The sequence below is a fragment of the Aegilops tauschii genome, chromosome 5, assembly GCF_002575655.3.
Source record: "Aegilops tauschii subsp. strangulata cultivar AL8/78 chromosome 5, Aet v6.0, whole genome shotgun sequence".
NCBI lineage: Eukaryota > Viridiplantae > Streptophyta > Magnoliopsida > Poales > Poaceae > Aegilops > Aegilops tauschii.
In genome coordinates, this window is record NC_053039.3 from 113,727,235 (window position 1) to 113,742,728 (window position 15,494).

The window sequence follows — 15,494 nt, forward strand, 5'->3', positions numbered from 1 at the left end:
AGGAGAATGATGTGATTGACTTGACCCATTCCGTTAGCTTAGCACACGATCGTTTAGTATTCTGCTATTGCTTTCTTCATGACTTATACATGTTCCTATGACTATGAGATTATGCAACTCCCGTTTACCGGAGGAACCCTTTGTGTGCTACCAAACGTCACAATGTAACTGGGTGATTATAAAGGTGCTCTACAGGTGTCTCCAAAGGTACTTGTTGGGTTGGCGTATTTCGAGATTAGGATTTGTCACTCCGATTGTCGGAGAGGTATCTCTGGGCCCACTCGGTAATGCACATCACTTAAGCCTTGCAAGCATTGCAACTAATGAGTTAGTTGCGGGATGATGTATTATGGAACGAGTAAAGAGACTTGCCGGTAACAAGATTGAACTAGGTATTGATATACCGACGATCGAATCTCGTGCAAGTAACATACCGATGACAAAGGGAACAACGTATGTTGTTATGCGGTTTGACCGATAAAGATCTTCGTAGAATATGTGGGAGCCAATATGAGCATCCAGGTTCCGCTATTGGTTATTGACCGGAGACGTGTCTCGGTCATGTCTACATAGTTCTCGAACCCGTAGGGTCCGCACGCTTAAAGTTTCGATGACAGTTATATTATGAGTTTATATGTTTTGATGTACCGAAGGTAGTTTGGAGCCCCGGATGTGATCACGGACATGACGAGGAGTCTCGAAATGGTCGAGACATGAAGATTGATATATTGGACGACTATATTCGGACACCGGAATGGTTCCGGGGGTTATCGGATATATACCGGAGTACCGGGAGGTTACCGAAACCCCCCGGGAGTTTAATGGGCCTACATGGGCCTTAGTAGAGAAGAGGAGAGCGGCTAGGGCAGGCCGCGCGCCCCCTACCCCTCTAGTCCGAATTGGACAAGGAGGGGGGCGCCCCCCCCCTTTCCTTCCTCTCTTTCTCCTCTTTCCCCCTTCTCCTAATCCAACAAGGAAGGGAGGGAGTCCTACTCCCGGTGGGAATAGGACTCCTCCTGGCGCGCCCCTCTCCTGGCCGGCCGCCTCTCCCCCCTTGCTCCTTTATATACGGGGGCAGGGGGCACCCCAAAAGACACAACAATTGATCATTGATCTTTTAGCCGTGTGCGGTGCCCCCCTCCACCATAGTCCACCTCGATAATATCATGGCGGTGCTTAGGCGAAGCCCTGCGTCGGTAGAACATCATCATCGTCACCACGCCGTCGTGCTGACAAAACTCTCCCTCAACACTCGGCTGGATCGGAATTCGAGGGACGTCATCGGGCTGAATGTGTGCTGAACTCGGAGGTGCCGTGCGTTCGGTACTTGATCGGTCGGATCGTGAAGACGTACGACTAAATCAACCGCGTTGTGCTAACGCTTCCGCTTTCGGTCTACGAGGGTATGTGGACACACTCTCCCCTCTCGTTGCTATGCATCACCATGATCTTGCGTGTGCGTAGGATTTTTTTTGAAATTACTACGTTCCCCAACATCGTAGTGCTTAGGCGAAGCCCTGCGCGGATCACATCACCAACACCGTCGCCACGCCGTCGTGCTGACAGAACTCTCCCTCGACCCTCTATTGGATCAAGAGCTCGAGGGACGTCATCGAGCTGAACGTGTGCTGAACACGGAGGTGTCGTACGTTCGGTACTTGGATCAGTTGGATCGTGAAGACGTTCGACTACATCAACCGCGTTAATCTAACGCTTCCGCTTTCGGTCTACGAGGCTACGTGGACACACTCTTCCCGTCTTCTTGCTATGCATCTCCTAGATAGATCTTGCGTGATCGTAGGAAATTTTTTGAAATTGCATGCTACATTCCTCACCATGAACAAGACTCGGTTAGCTGGCAACTTTAACCGAATAGTTTGTTCTCGGCCAAATCCCTCTATAAAGCCATCATGGCCACCCCAGGGCTGGAGGAACTAAATCTCCTGTGGGAGATGAAATTGCCTTTGAAGAAGATATTCACATGGCAACTGGTTCGTAGCCACCTTCCTTTGGGAGTAGAGGATATTCCTATGGCAACTGGACCTAGTGATGGAATTTGCCCCTTGTGTGTAGTTCCAGAGGACTCCAACCACATATTCTTCTCTTGCCCCACGGCTTGATTCCTCTGGAGCTGTCTTCGGGAGGTTGTGGGTGGCAAATGGTGCCATGACAATCTCCTGGATATGTTTCGTGAGGTCCTCGATTTTCAACCAACCGTGCGGCCCTCCCTTTGGGTGGTCGTGGGCATCCTTGCCTGGATTCTATGGAACATTCACAATAAGTTGTGATTGAACATTCCATTTCGTGTGAGTGACATGATATACAAAATGTGTGGCTTCTTATAGCTATGGGGGCCACTTAGCAAGCGGCTCTATCAGAACAACATCGACAGGATCATCGTCGGGGTTCGTTCCACCGCCTCGCATCTCGCTCCCCTGACTCCGCCGCCTCCCCCGGTGCCTGACTAGCTTTATTGATTTATGTAGGGGTTTGTTATGTTGTGCCCCAGCAAGACTATTATTTTTCCTTCTCGCATTTTGAATCTTGAACTCTTTGGATGCTGAATTTGTTGTCGGTGATGTTGCTTTATAATATAATAAAGCAGACGAAAACCCTTTTTGGTCAATATAAATGGAGGATGCTCCTTCGGGCCTTTCCTTGTTTTAGAAAAAAAGAGTTGGCCTAGCAAACTGCAGCGGCTCCCGTTTGGATCACCGGCACTCTTCCTGTTCCTGATCACTGACACTCTTTGCAAAAAAAAAAAACCTGCGTGCCTGCGTATTCAAGCCAGCCTAGCAGATGTGGCAGTCAGCGTACACTTGTCACAGGTTGACTTGGGCCAGATCAGCACGTACGTAGAGCAAACCGTACTTTGAACCATAAATGACCCTCTAGAGCAAGTTTAGTGGCTGTATTTCGAATATTTCTAACCACAACCAGCGCAAGTTACGGGGTCTACAGTGAATTTTTCTCAAAAGAAAAAAAAAGAGTTGGCCTAGCAAACGACTCCCGCTTCGATCACCGGCACTTTTGCTGTTCCTGATCTGGTCTTCCAAAAGTCGTCAGGTCCACCACCCGTCTTCTTCCCGACGCTCTCCCGACGCTGAATATAAATACCTCCTCCTCCTCCTCCCCGTCCACGCTTCACCAACTCAAAACCGCCGCCTCGTCAATCCCACATTCCACCTCCCCTCCCGTTTCCGCCCGCAACTCGCCTCCTCCACCCAAACCCTAGGCCTCAGCCCACCGCCACGCTCCCGCTCCCGCTCGCGCTCTGCGGCAATTCCGCGAACACCTCGCGCGCATCCCCCCGGGTTTCCACGCCAGCCGGGCAACTTCTCCGAGCGCCCCGGCGATGGCGAACCACGAGGCCGCGGAGGCCGCGTCCATCCGTAGCGAGGCCCGGGAGGTTCTAAACCTCCACTACGACGACCAGCACGAGGCTGCGGTGGCCCGCGCCGTAGTGCTCGCCGCCGTGCACCCGGGCTCCGCGGTCGCCCTCAACCTCGCCGGCTTGATCCACCGCCACGCCTTCCTCGTCGCGCGGAACGACAGGGGCGCCCACAGCGACGACGAAGACGACGACGAGAACGCGTCCGCGCTGGAGAAGTACCACCGCCAGGCCGCCCTCGACGCCTTCTCCGCCGCTGCGCGGCTCGCCCCCGGCTGCGTCGTCACCAACGCCGACCACGCCGACGCGCTCGCCGACTGCCGTCGCTTCGAGGACGCGCAGAAGGAGTTTCTCCGCATGCTCGACACGGTCGCCAACAACGACCAAGCCGACCCGGCGCTGTACAACGTGGTGTACGACATGAGCGGGGACTCGAGCTCGAAGGAGAGAAGGCGCGACGCCGTGAAGAGCGCCAGCATCGCCATGGAGCGCTTCGCGAAAAGAATCAACCACAGGATTCTGCCATTGGAGGCCGCCAAGTTGCTGGACGCCAGCAATCTCGGCGGGCCTGCCGCCGATGAAGCGCGAGACCGTGCAAAGCTTCTCGCCGAGACCTACCCCTACTCGCCGCGCGCCCAGCTACTCCGCGCGTACATCGACTTGGCACCAGTCCGCGCCCTCGATCCGGCAATGGACAAGAAGCAGCTTCTGCGCCGCGCGCTCACCACCGTGTCTCAAGCGGCAGAAAACTTCGACCACTCGCTCATGGTTGCCTTGTTCCACGCCAAGCTCTTGTTCGTCCTGGATAACTTTGATGCTGCAGAGAGAGAGTGCCGCCGGGCACTTCGCATCGAGACACCGTATGACCCCAAGTGGGATGACATACCTCCCATGGCTGCTCTTGGGGCAGATTCTGATGCCAGAGTATCTTATGTCAAGAAGCAGCTCCGTGTCTTGCTCAAGCAGATCATAGTTGTGGCTGCACTATACTGGTCCTCTATGAAGAATGCACTGCAGGGCCAACGCGTCGTATCAGTTACGGTTGACACGCTGCATGCGCACTATGATGGAATCGACAAGTCAGCAGCAAAGACCATATCTGATGCAACGCGCTTTCTCAAGAATCAGGAGTCATGGAGTTTCTGGATTTGCCTCAATTCCCGTTGTGATGGCAAGAAGTTTTCGGACACTAGTTCGCTCTGGCAACACACGTGCAGCAAGCACCGAGATGAGCTCTGGGGGAAGCTGCAGTCACTTATAGATCCAGAATATTGGGAAAATACATCACAGGATGATCACTCGTTGGTTGGGATAACTCTCAACCGCCAGTCTGAAACCTTCCTTTTACCAAGGGTGCAGGATATGTTTGAATCCTTGCTGCTTTCACCATCTGTTGGAATACAGGCAGAGCCCTTCGCTGAAATGCGACAAAGGAAATGCAGAGAAGGATCTGAGATCCTTGGGAGCATCAGGGAGAAGCTGAGGATGTTGCCTAAAGATACCCTTAGCACTGAGGTCTAGCACTTCTACATATGGCATGGTTTCAGTTTAGCATTCTTCCTTAGTTTACTGTTCTGTTGATAGTGATGTTTATCACACTAATGATTGGCTTGCTTGTTGATTGCAGTTTCAGGAGTGCTGTTCTGGAATAGAGAAATTGTGGCTAAAGTTTCTTCAAGTTACTGTTGTGGATTATCGTGAAATCATTCTTCCCCTTGCGAGATCATACCAATGGGTCTGTTAACATCTGCAGTGATTAGTTTTTATAGTTATATATGCCCATTTGTTGGCTCAACTGCCCATATTGTGTGCTAACTGATAACCATCTTTGCAGATAGAATTGAAGAAACGGATTCCTTTTTATCTAAATCATCCTGGTACTAGGCGTATTGGATTTGCTGATGCCAATATTGATATTATATCCGGTAAAATTCCTGCTGCCCAATGAATTTGTGTTAACTCATGTCACATTGACTTTTCCAGGAGCTTTTTGTTCCTCTGCTGTCATAGCAAATAATTAAGTTATATCTCAGCGATCTAAACCTGGCATTGCCCTAGTCTGCTTGTTTTATGCCTCCTTGATTCAGAGGAATTTCTATGTAGTTTATTAGTATTTCCATCCTTAGGAATTTTGAGTACTACTCCCTCCGTTCCAAAACAAGTGTCTTAACTTTGTACTAACTTTAATACAAAATTGTACTAAGGTTGAGACACTTATTTTGGGACGGAGGGAGCACTATATTAGAGGTTTTTTACAGTGTAATATTCTATTAGAAGTTATCTGGTATGTAGGATTTGAATCCTTAGGATGTCCTCTTTTCCTATAGGCCACTTTGCACTCAGTTCCAAAGGAAAACTTCCATTCAGTCTAACCTCTTGGAAAATACTTTTTTGAATTAACAAATATGTTGTTGCATGCTCCCAGTTTTACAATATAAAATATGCTCTGTTATGTCACTAATACTTCTTACAATTTCATAATACAGGAACTTCTGGCCAATCTGTCAAGGAAATGGCAAGCACCTCCAGTTCTCAACAAAGCCTTACTGTTTCCAACAAGAACAATGCTGATAAAGAATTGTCTATCTTGAGTGTAATCATACAGGTAAGAGACACCCGCATCTGGTCATGTGATCTTTTAACAACCAGCCTATAATTTCCTATGTATGTCTTCCTGTCATTGGGCAATCTGAAAAACCAGCCTACAATTTCCTTTGTATGTGTGCAGTCATTGTGCAATCTGAGGCATTTCAGAGACAAACTTCTGATGGAGCCACTTGTATGGATCCCGTCAGTTGAAAATCCCTGCATTGTACAGCAATTTTATGAAATCTTCTCTTCTTGGGAGAAAAACGACCACCACTTAACCGATGTTGTACTGACTTGCATGAAGACTCGTCTCTGCAGAGTTGTAGATTGCAGCACTGAAAAGGTTAGACCATAATCACCATTGCATATATTTGCAAGACCGTTTAAACAAAAAATAATTGAAGTTAGATTACAAAGTGAAAGCAGAGTATGTAATCCAGTTCGGTGCTGATGCTACCTTCAATTTATTTTATTTGCATGTGTTCATTTCTTACTTTGTGGTCATTTTGGAGGTCTGGAACTGTTTTGAACAAAACATAGATGTGGTATCTTACACTCCACAGAGGGAAAGAGTCCTAGTTCATACCAGAATTAACTTGTTTTTTCTTGTTATTTACTGTATATTTATGCATGCTGAATATTGATACCAAGTATATGCACTAGAATGGGCGAATTTAGGTACTCCCTCCGTAAAGAAATATAAGAGTGTTTAGATCACTGAGCGTTTAGATCACTAAAGTAGTGATCTAAACACTCTTATATTTCTTTAGGGAGGGAGTATGTTGTTATTGTAAGCTCTGTTGTGTTTTGCATCGCTGTTGTGTTTCTTCTACGTTGTGTGTAAAGTATTGACCTAAAAACAACTGCATTCTGCGTCTGTCCTATATGATCATGCACGCAATTAGTAATCCTGAATTCCTGGTGAATCAATTCCGCAGGTTGGGAATACTTTTGCTTCTGAGATTGTGGCCACAATTCTCATTGAATTGCATATGTCAGAAACCTGTTCGCGTTTTAGAGAAAACAAGGAGACCGAGAGACATGTAGTGAACCGAATCACGTGCGGAGATTGCAAATGCCCAACACATTATCTTTTTGGGATCAAATTCGATGCTCAAATCAGCTGTAGCTGTGGGAAGTCTGGCGGTGAATACCTGTATACCACACTTTTCCATAAACTTGATGCCAGTTCACCTCAAACAGCAAAGGTATGCTGTCTGCAATAGTTTTCTGCCTAGCCAACATTGTATAGGTGGATATTGACGCAAGAGTATTCTAGAAAATAGGAAATATTGACTAGAGGTTTTAATTGTCCTTGTACATTTTAATTGTCCTTGTACAGATCAAGTCCTTTGCAGAGCTTCCGGTTCTATTGGATGAACAGTTTCGCGAGGACAACAAATGCGACCATTGTGGAAGTCTGCAGAATATTGATCTCTTTCTTTCAAACACAGCACACTTCTTTACAATAGGTAACGCTACTTGTCTCAAATTATAAGTTGGCTTTTATTTTATTCATACATCATAGCTTGCAGTAGTTTACACCAACAAATATTCATCATGTTGGCAGTTTTGAACTGGCTGGGTGGCAGTGAAAGCCAGGATGCACTATCTGAAGTTCTGGCTGGCATCACGTCTCCCCTTGACACTGAGTTCTTTTGCAGAAGTGCTCATTCTGCAGCTATGTATGCTGTCACCTCCATGGTACGTGCACAGCAAACTATTCTATTTTCCTAAATTGAATTGTTAATGGAGGTGAACAAATACTTCTATCATTTAATTCTCATGTTAAGGTAATCCTGAAATGAGAAAAAGCAATGAGCTATTTGTATTGGTTGACGTTCATGACCTTTTATAAGTTGTGTTGCTAATTATTTACTGTTCCTTGACTGTTATTGGAGGCCAAGTTGGTATTGTTCTAAGACTGAAGCAAGATTCTTATTTTTGTGGAACAAAACGGATAAAGGTTAAATGGCGTTGTCACCTGGTTCAAATTGCCTAGGTTACATTGACAAGGCATTTTCCTGCTATTTCTAAAGAAGTGGATAGAAGGTTTAAACTATGATACATCATATCTGAGTTGGTTCGTACTTGGAGTTGGAGAGATATTTGCAAGTTTTTGAATGGTCCTATCTGTGGCATATTTTTCCTGCCTACTTCACTTATATCAAGATATTTAGAAGACTCGACAGAAGAATTTCAGCAAGAATCAATAGCTTGTGTGATCCTTATGTCGCTGAGTTCTTTTTATAAACGTTCCATTGATTGAACGGTTGAAGAAGTACCATATGTAGGTAAACTGGTTAGACCTTTTAAAGTCTGCTGCTCTCACAAGTACATTTTGCATTATTTTCCTTCCCTTTATAGCGAATAGGAAATGGCCTCATCAAATCACATGGAGTGGTTGCAGAACATCTGCTGGAGTAACCTTTTATATGCACACTTCCTATCTCTCTGTCTCTGTTTACTCTTCTGTTGCTTTGAGTATAGTACAGGCCTATTGCAAAGTTGGTTTAATGCTCTGGTTACTTAATTTGCCTGCTTACATATGCAAGCATTGTCACTCCTTGCAAATGCAGTTCAATTTAGCATCCATCTTATGCTAGCTTGCAATCCAAACTCCTGCAGATCTGCTATGCTGATGACCGCTACGTCTGCTTTGCTCGCGACGAGGACAAGTGGGTCATATATGGCTTCGAGACTGTCGAGGTAAGTTACTCGTGACTCCTGGGTGTTGATCAAGGCCCTGTATTCTTTCTTGTAGCCATTTTATTCTTAACTTGCTGATTTGTTGGTGTGAACTTCCTCCATGCAGAGAGAAGATAGCTGGGAGCATTTGCTAGAACGTTTCAAGGACTGCAAGCTCCAGCCTGAAGTTCTATTTTTCGAGGTCATCAAGTAGACTGTTGTATAGCTCCTTTGCAGAATGCAAACCTCTGTCTGACGATCAGAGCCAACTCTGGGCCCAGTTTTTTTTTTGTTTCATTGCCACTATTTTGATGCTGTTTGGCTTGGTCACACTCTGACATCGAATACAGATAAATTCTTCAGAGATGGTATAAATTGTTCTGTGTGTTCTTAACTCGAAAGAAGGGCTTTATGGTATTCGTCTATGGAAGTTGGAACTGATGAGTGATGCATACCTTGACTTCTAATGCCATTTTCTCTGAAGCCATAATGTTGACAATAGCTAGCTGAGAGAAGTAATTTGATGCATCACCATCAGGGATCCGCTGTTGGCTGTTTTTATTTCCTTTCTCTGAGTTTTCTTTGTTAAAGGTAGCCTTGAGGGCTTTCGTTCTCTGTTTATTATGGCCCTTTGGCCTTTGTTTGTCTCTGGCGTCATCTTGACCTTTTCTCTCTAATACAAGATGACGCTCATTTGTATGCCTGTTGGAGAAGAAGAAAAATTGTTTCGGTTTTGTTGTTGAAAGTGTCAACCCTTTTCACAGATATGAGCATTGGGACTAGGTACTAAAATTGATGCTATTATAATCTCTTTTTTTTGAATAGTTCAAATTGCTTACCACATGTGTCATGTGGTTGATGCTATTATAATCTTGTTAGCTTAGAAAGAACGTAGGAGATAGTTCCGAGAGAGGGGGCTGGGATACCACTGTCCTCTTTTTCACAGCATTGAGACTAGGTACTAAAATTGTCCTTTTTTCATACCCTGTAGTTATACACTTCTAGTACTTTATATATACTTGAGCGCTGGCATGTACAGCACGTGAGCCCACAAATACTAATACACACAGGATCATCAGACAGTACAGTAATTCTAGTTAATCACACGCACAGCCGCACCTAAATCCGGGAAAGATCCATCACCTTCTGTCCTGCACCACCACTCAAAATCGGACCGAAGAGGAAAAATTCTCTGAGGGAGCAGCTGTAGTGCAGGTATCAGATCCAAGAACGAAACCTTACTGATTTACAACTAGCGACAGTCACGTTCGTTCTACCTCAGCAAGAACAGGCAACGATGTAACTGATAGTAGGTCTATACAGCAGATAGAGAAAGAAAAGAAAATGAGATGTACAAGTTGAGTTCTGCTGGGTGGCTCAGACTACAACGAACAAATGGGTGTCTCTGTGTCTAATTCCTAAGTGTGTGTTGTATTCAGTCAAAGATGTAACAGCAACTCTCTACAACATCTTCAGATCATTGCAGCGCAAGTCCCATTTCGACTCCGGGTCCAAGCATGCGTCTGGTTGGTGCATCTTCTATCTGCAAGACAAGAGATGGGATATGCTGTATGACTCCGAGCACAAGCGGCAGCAAGCCAACTGGGCGCTCGGTCGCCCACTGCTCTGCTCCCGCTTTTATCTGCGAGATAAGATGGCGATGCTCTGCGTAAGTGTCATTTGTAAGCAGTAGCAGGTCTGTTGGGATGTTGAACTGACACCTTAACAGTTGAATCATAAACATTTGTTTACATATCAATTTGATGTTCACGTGTTATCATGACTACATAACATTTTTCTTTTACTTTGATGATCCTGCTTACAGTTCAGTTTTAGGATGGCTGACTGGAAAAACAGTTGTATAAAGTATGAAGGCCTCATGACATAACACTTGGCAGTGAAACTCTAGTATGGAAGTCGAATGCGTTTGGGCACTGGTATGTTCTTCATGAAGTAATGGGCTAATGGAACGAATTAGAACTTACGTTGCTTGAAGTTGGAAGTGAGGATCGAAAATGAAAAGTTCCCTCTGTTCATCTGTTGGATTTCCTAACCACCGACAGAACATCCACGCTGCCCCAGCAACAGACGATACAGACAGGATCGCCAGGAAGCCGAAATGAGAGACGTCATTGGCAATTATAGCCATAGCAAGCATGACTAACTCTGCAAGGCTTGCAATTGAAACCTCCATTCCTCCAATAAGGTTTGCTTTTGAAGCAGGAACTCCTGTTTGGATGATCTGTGTCCCCACAACATCATAAGACATGTGCCCCAACCGAGATAATGCCTGAAAATTAACAGGAAACCGCCGCAATGTTTAGTCTATTGTACTCGTCAAACTCTTAATCGAAGGGTAATTTGTAGCTAAGGTCTTGTTCTCACAATGGAAGCAAGGAAGATAAGCAGAGGTGTTCTCTGTGAGATGGGTCCAGCCCAATACACTGTGAGAGCAATTGACAAGAGTGAAGCTTGAAATATCAATCCAGCTGCTCCCGCCTGGTATTTATAACATAACAGTATGCACCAAAGAAAATTGAGGTAAGTTAGCATCAATTGTGACAAATAGTGTAGACATGGGAAAAAGGTATAGATCCAACCTTTAGAATTCCAACTCTTTTCACCAGGCTTGAGGAGATGAATGTTGCAACAAGACCCATAACAGAACACAATCCACTAAAAGCACCGACGATAGATGGACTAATACCTGTTAAACAGCTGTTACTAATTTGTAGACATTTCTCTGAAATTGATAAATTTGAGCTGGGAAAGTGAAACATACCCCGATGCATCAACAATGCAGTCATTATCGCGCCAGGAGCAAGTGCTACGTTGAAATTTAGAAACACGGTAGCAACACTTGCAGGTAGAACTGTCTGCTGCTTATACTCATTCCAGCCATGCTTGATAGAACTTAAGCCATTTTGAACTGAATGGTAGAGAGAATATCAGAACATCCACATATAACTGAACTTAAATAACTAATTTGATCTAAGTTCCTCACTGGGACGATCCACTGTGAGATTAGGCATTATGATGTGTTGCTACGTTTGGTGCTGGGTTTTCCTTTAAATGGATGAAAAATCATTTTGTGCCTGGACTCTAGTATATTACTTGATTTTCTGCTTAATGGTAACATGGGCAAAGCTTTTGCACATTCTCTAAGAAAAACTTCCTCACCTATCTTGCGGACATCCAATAGATCAGCACAAATAGATTCATCACTGGGGGTTCTCGAGGAATCAAGCGCATGACAAGAGACGCTGTTAATTAATTGACCCAACATAACCTAAAAAGACCATACAGCATCTTGTGAGTATGCTAATGTATGCTAAATCTGGTGATTCAAGATTCAGCTTAAAGATATATGCGGTATACCAGAATGGGAAAACTGCATATCATTAGAGCAGAGGAAATCTTCAAACAGGTTACTATGTCGTATTTGGTGAGCAGAAGGCCAAAAACTGAAGCACCAACGGTCTGCGACATCCAAAATGGTTATGCATGTTATGCAACTATAATTTCCACTCAAAATTGATTGCATGCTGTGATTAAAGTACAGAATAATAAGATAACAAGATCCACCAAACAAACAATCTTGTCATCTCCCAAAGTCTTCATAAATATAAAAAGATGCAAGCTCTATATCGTCAGGACTTAGGACTATCTCACCTCACAAAGAAGATCAAGTCGATTAAGCATGGCATTAGCTTGAGCTAATGCAACAGGCCTGTTTGTTCCTGCTAACTTCATAGAGAAAGAAGAACAGTGAGGCATAACAGTTGGTCAAAATCGACAAGAAAACAAGCTATTTGTATTCATAAGTGTTTCTTACAATGACAAGTTCTCATTGCTAAATCGCTAACACTTGCTATTTTAGGAGTGGAATGCATTTCATTGTTAAGAAATAGGAAAGAATCTGCAAAATTAATGTGAATTAGCAACCATACCAGCACAACCCAGTCCCTCTCCATGGAAACTCCTAGTGCCAATCCTGCAAGCCTTTCAATAGCTCCGGCTATCACTAGCACAATGAACCAAGGCCTGAGAAGCAAAGCTGATGTAGAAGTACGGCCCGCGTTCTTGAGAGCATATATGACCATTGCAGCTGATATTAACTGAGTGGCCACCTGCATAGTCGGGTTGAGAAGAAAACTGGCATAAACTATTTTTCATTGTGCATAAAATTATAATCTAGAGCAATCTATTTTCTTTGCCCATAATGTAAGAAAGCAGAGAAAATAAAGCAAGTACCTGGACAGCATTCAATCCTGTGTACATGGGTATTCGCGGGAAATGATCCATAAGTTTGCCAACTATTGGAGCCCCGAGAAATACTGAGAGCTGGAAATCATAAAATAATTTAGATTGTTGATTCTACTAACATCTCTTGAATTTAGCACAGCGGTGGGTACCTTTCCGAAGAAACCAACAACAGCCACAGGCAATAGGCTTGGATGAAGAATTGCCAGGGCAGCAGGCCAAGCAAAATTCCAGAGCTGTTCCACAAGGTTACCAAACAAATAGCTAGCATAGAGAGCTGCATAAATGATGTTAAAGGGGTATTAAGTTCCATGATAGATGGATTGCCGGGAGGCTTGCCCATCAATTATTTTAATTTTTTTGTAAAAAGATTTTAAAAATCACTAGGCGTAGGTATGCCCTGCTTGTCACATACTAGGAGTTGAAAACTGAAAACATTAATAAGCTGCAAATTATGAAATATTACAATAGCAGATACTTTGGTTAATGAACCCATATTCCTCAAAAAGGAGCAACATTATTAATTATTAACTGCATGGCTTAGCGCGTAAAGTGTAAACAGTATATAAAGATAATCCAACTATGGTGCCATGAAAATGACTTTACCATATAGTCCAGCAGGGTGAGCTGGAGTGGCGGCCAATGTTTGTTGCTCTCCTTCAGATAAGACCTGAATTATGAACAGGCTGTCAGAAGAAGACAAAACAAAACTATTTGACGAAGACCATGGTGGAGGAAAGAAAATCCATACCGGCAGCTCCTCAAAATCGGCATGGTGCTGAGCACTATCATTTGGTGGAAATGGACTAGAATCTAGAACATCTCCTAGGATATTGACAACTGGAATAGAACAGCCTGGCGGTAATGATGGATGATCATCGAAAGCCTCCTCTTCCTTATTTACATTGCTAACATCAACCTCAACATTTGCTATGTAACACCTTTGAACAAAATTGTTTGACCTGGAAAAATACTAGCATGTTAGTTGAAAGTTGAAACATTGTAACCCAAGAACAAAAGCAACATCAATCCACTAACTTGGCATACATCAACCCACTAACATTTTGCTAATTCAATTGTGGATGATCTAAAATAACAACGTAGGAATCAGCACGCATGCTCAAGCGAAAACATGCTGACAAGAAAATATTCATCGCATTAACTAATGTACACTCTTCCTTACAAACTCCGTTGTCACTTAATAAAAAATAGACCCACAAGTGAAGTGCCAACGCCACCTGCATTTGCTAGGTCCTATACCAAGCTAAGCTACCGGAGAAGCCTAAATCTGCCCTGACTTGAACTTATCTCTAGACCATCCATGAGGCCGTAACAAACCAATAACCCAAAGCAAGAAACGCCCGCGTCCTTTCAATCTCTTCCCCGGCTAAAACTTTTCATGCTAAACATCCAATATCTCGCGTGCAATAAGCGCCAAGCATCCAGAGCATCTCAAACAAACGCAAAGCAGACAGCAAGCAGTCACCTGAGCGCGCTGACGCAGGGGGAGGCGGGCCTCAGGCGCAGCCTCGGCAGGCCGGGGAGATACCCGCGGACGAGCGGCGTCTGCGGCGATGAGGCGAGAAGGGCGGCAGCGGTAACCATCCCCATGGCTCCTCTGCGGCGGCGGCGGCGGCGGCAGCGCGACTACTCATGCATGCAGCCTCTCAAGGACCGGGCGCTGGCGGCGGGGTTGGGCCCGGCGGGAGCTTCTGGAAGCGTGCCGTACCACTGGCTACCTTATCCTGATGAGGTTGAGGTGGAAGAAGGGGCGGAGGAGGGAGAAGAAGAAGAGACAAAGGGAGCGCCAAGTTGCCAACTGAGGCAGCGAGGAAGAGAGGGAGAGAGCGGAAAGAGGATATGGGAGGGGATAAACGGAGGCCTAAGCGCCGTCCGATTTTTAATCGAACGGGTGACGATTTTTCGGTTGCTTATGATTTTGTTATAAAAAATGAGGTTGTTTGTGACCGGGAAGGCAGCCGCATGTCACGATTTTGAGACGCCAAATTTCTTGTCCTCCTTCCATTCATCCGGTGCTTGAAATGTGACTTTCGAGGAAGCATCGATTTGAGGACTTTTTTTTATTCCCTTATTTTTTCTGAGAGTAAAAGAGTTTATTTCATAATGATAGAGTTAAAAAAAGTGTGGGAAGCTTTTTTTTACGAGAAACTTTCAGCCTATTCCTCTTCAATCATGGCAGTACAAATAACAGATGTAATAAAAATTACAACCATGTCCATGGACCACTTAGCGACGACTACAAGCACTGAAGTGAGCCGAAGGCGCGCCGCCGTCATCGCCTCCTCCGCCATTGGAGCCGGAAAAACCTTGTTGTAGTAGACAGTCGGAAAGTTGTTGTGCGGACCAACGCACCAGAGCAGCAAACATCGCCGAATAATAACGTCGTAGATCAAAAGGATCAAATCTATAAACACTCAAACAAAGACGGACGAAGACCAAATCCAAACAAATCCATCGAAGACCAGCACCGACCGAATCCGCGAGATCCAAAGGAGATAAACCTCCACACGCGCTCCGACGATGCTAGACTCACCATCGGGCG

The 15,494-nt window shown here is 44.9% G+C and overlaps 2 protein-coding genes across 5 annotated transcripts; one reads left to right on the top strand and one right to left on the bottom strand.

Moving 5' to 3' along the window:
* Window positions 1-2,859: 2,859 nt before the first annotated feature.
* Window positions 2,860-9,105, top strand: LOC109771397 (uncharacterized). 4 transcript variants are annotated; one of them, XR_006663722.2, is made up of 11 exons: window positions 2,860-4,906; window positions 5,019-5,126; window positions 5,226-5,316; window positions 5,878-5,996; window positions 6,120-6,323; window positions 6,919-7,188; window positions 7,323-7,452; window positions 7,551-7,684; window positions 7,947-8,270; window positions 8,609-8,689; window positions 8,796-8,849. XR_006663722.2 is itself a non-coding variant. In XM_020330085.4 (10 exons), the coding sequence occupies exons 1-10, from the start codon at window positions 3,356-3,358 to the stop codon at window positions 8,880-8,882; spliced, it is 2,775 nt and encodes a 924-aa protein (XP_020185674.1). In that variant the 5' UTR covers window positions 2,862-3,355; the 3' UTR covers window positions 8,883-9,105. The 4 variants fall into 4 exon arrangements, 1 of the variants encoding a protein (XP_020185674.1); XR_005756428.3 differs by having other exon boundaries at window positions 7,882-8,274; window positions 8,796-8,829; XR_005756427.3 differs by having other exon boundaries at window positions 7,947-8,274; window positions 8,796-8,829.
* A 773-nt stretch (window positions 9,106-9,878) lies between these two features.
* Window positions 9,879-14,770, bottom strand: LOC109771399 (solute carrier family 40 member 2, chloroplastic). The gene is made up of 14 exons (XM_020330089.4): window positions 14,418-14,770; window positions 13,683-13,893; window positions 13,538-13,601; window positions 13,084-13,208; window positions 12,923-13,012; window positions 12,619-12,798; window positions 12,341-12,415; window positions 12,047-12,148; window positions 11,849-11,957; window positions 11,451-11,597; window positions 11,269-11,375; window positions 11,054-11,167; window positions 10,654-10,958; window positions 9,879-10,310 (listed from the first exon to the last, which is right to left on the bottom strand). Exons 1-14 carry the CDS (start codon window positions 14,540-14,542, stop codon window positions 10,307-10,309), a joined length of 1,758 nt encoding a protein of 585 aa, XP_020185678.1. The 5' UTR covers window positions 14,543-14,770; the 3' UTR covers window positions 9,879-10,306.
* Between the last annotated feature and the right edge of the window lie 724 nt (window positions 14,771-15,494).

What these genes read in the sequence shown, in the direction of transcription:
- LOC109771397 (XM_020330085.4), top strand. Translation starts at nt 3,356, where the DNA reads ATGGCGAACCACGAGGCCGCGGAGGCCGCGTCCATCCGTAGCGAGGCC. An exon ending in TCTTGAGTGTAATCATACAG is followed by an intron (nt 5,997 to 6,119) that starts GTAAGAGACACC and finishes GTATGTGTGCAG; the next exon opens with TCATTGTGCAATCTGAGGCA. An exon ending in TGTATGCTGTCACCTCCATG is followed by an intron (nt 7,685 to 8,608) that starts GTACGTGCACAG and finishes AAACTCCTGCAG; the next exon opens with ATCTGCTATGCTGATGACCG.
- LOC109771399 (XM_020330089.4), bottom strand. Translation starts at nt 14,542, where the DNA reads ATGGGGATGGTTACCGCTGCCGCCCTTCTCGCCTCATCGCCGCAGACG. An exon ending in ATTGGATGTCCGCAAGATAG is followed by an intron (nt 11,598 to 11,848) that starts GTGAGGAAGTTT and finishes TCTACCATTCAG; the next exon opens with TTCAAAATGGCTTAAGTTCT. An exon ending in TGCATTGTTGATGCATCGGG is followed by an intron (nt 11,376 to 11,450) that starts GTATGTTTCACT and finishes GCTGTTTAACAG; the next exon opens with GTATTAGTCCATCTATCGTC.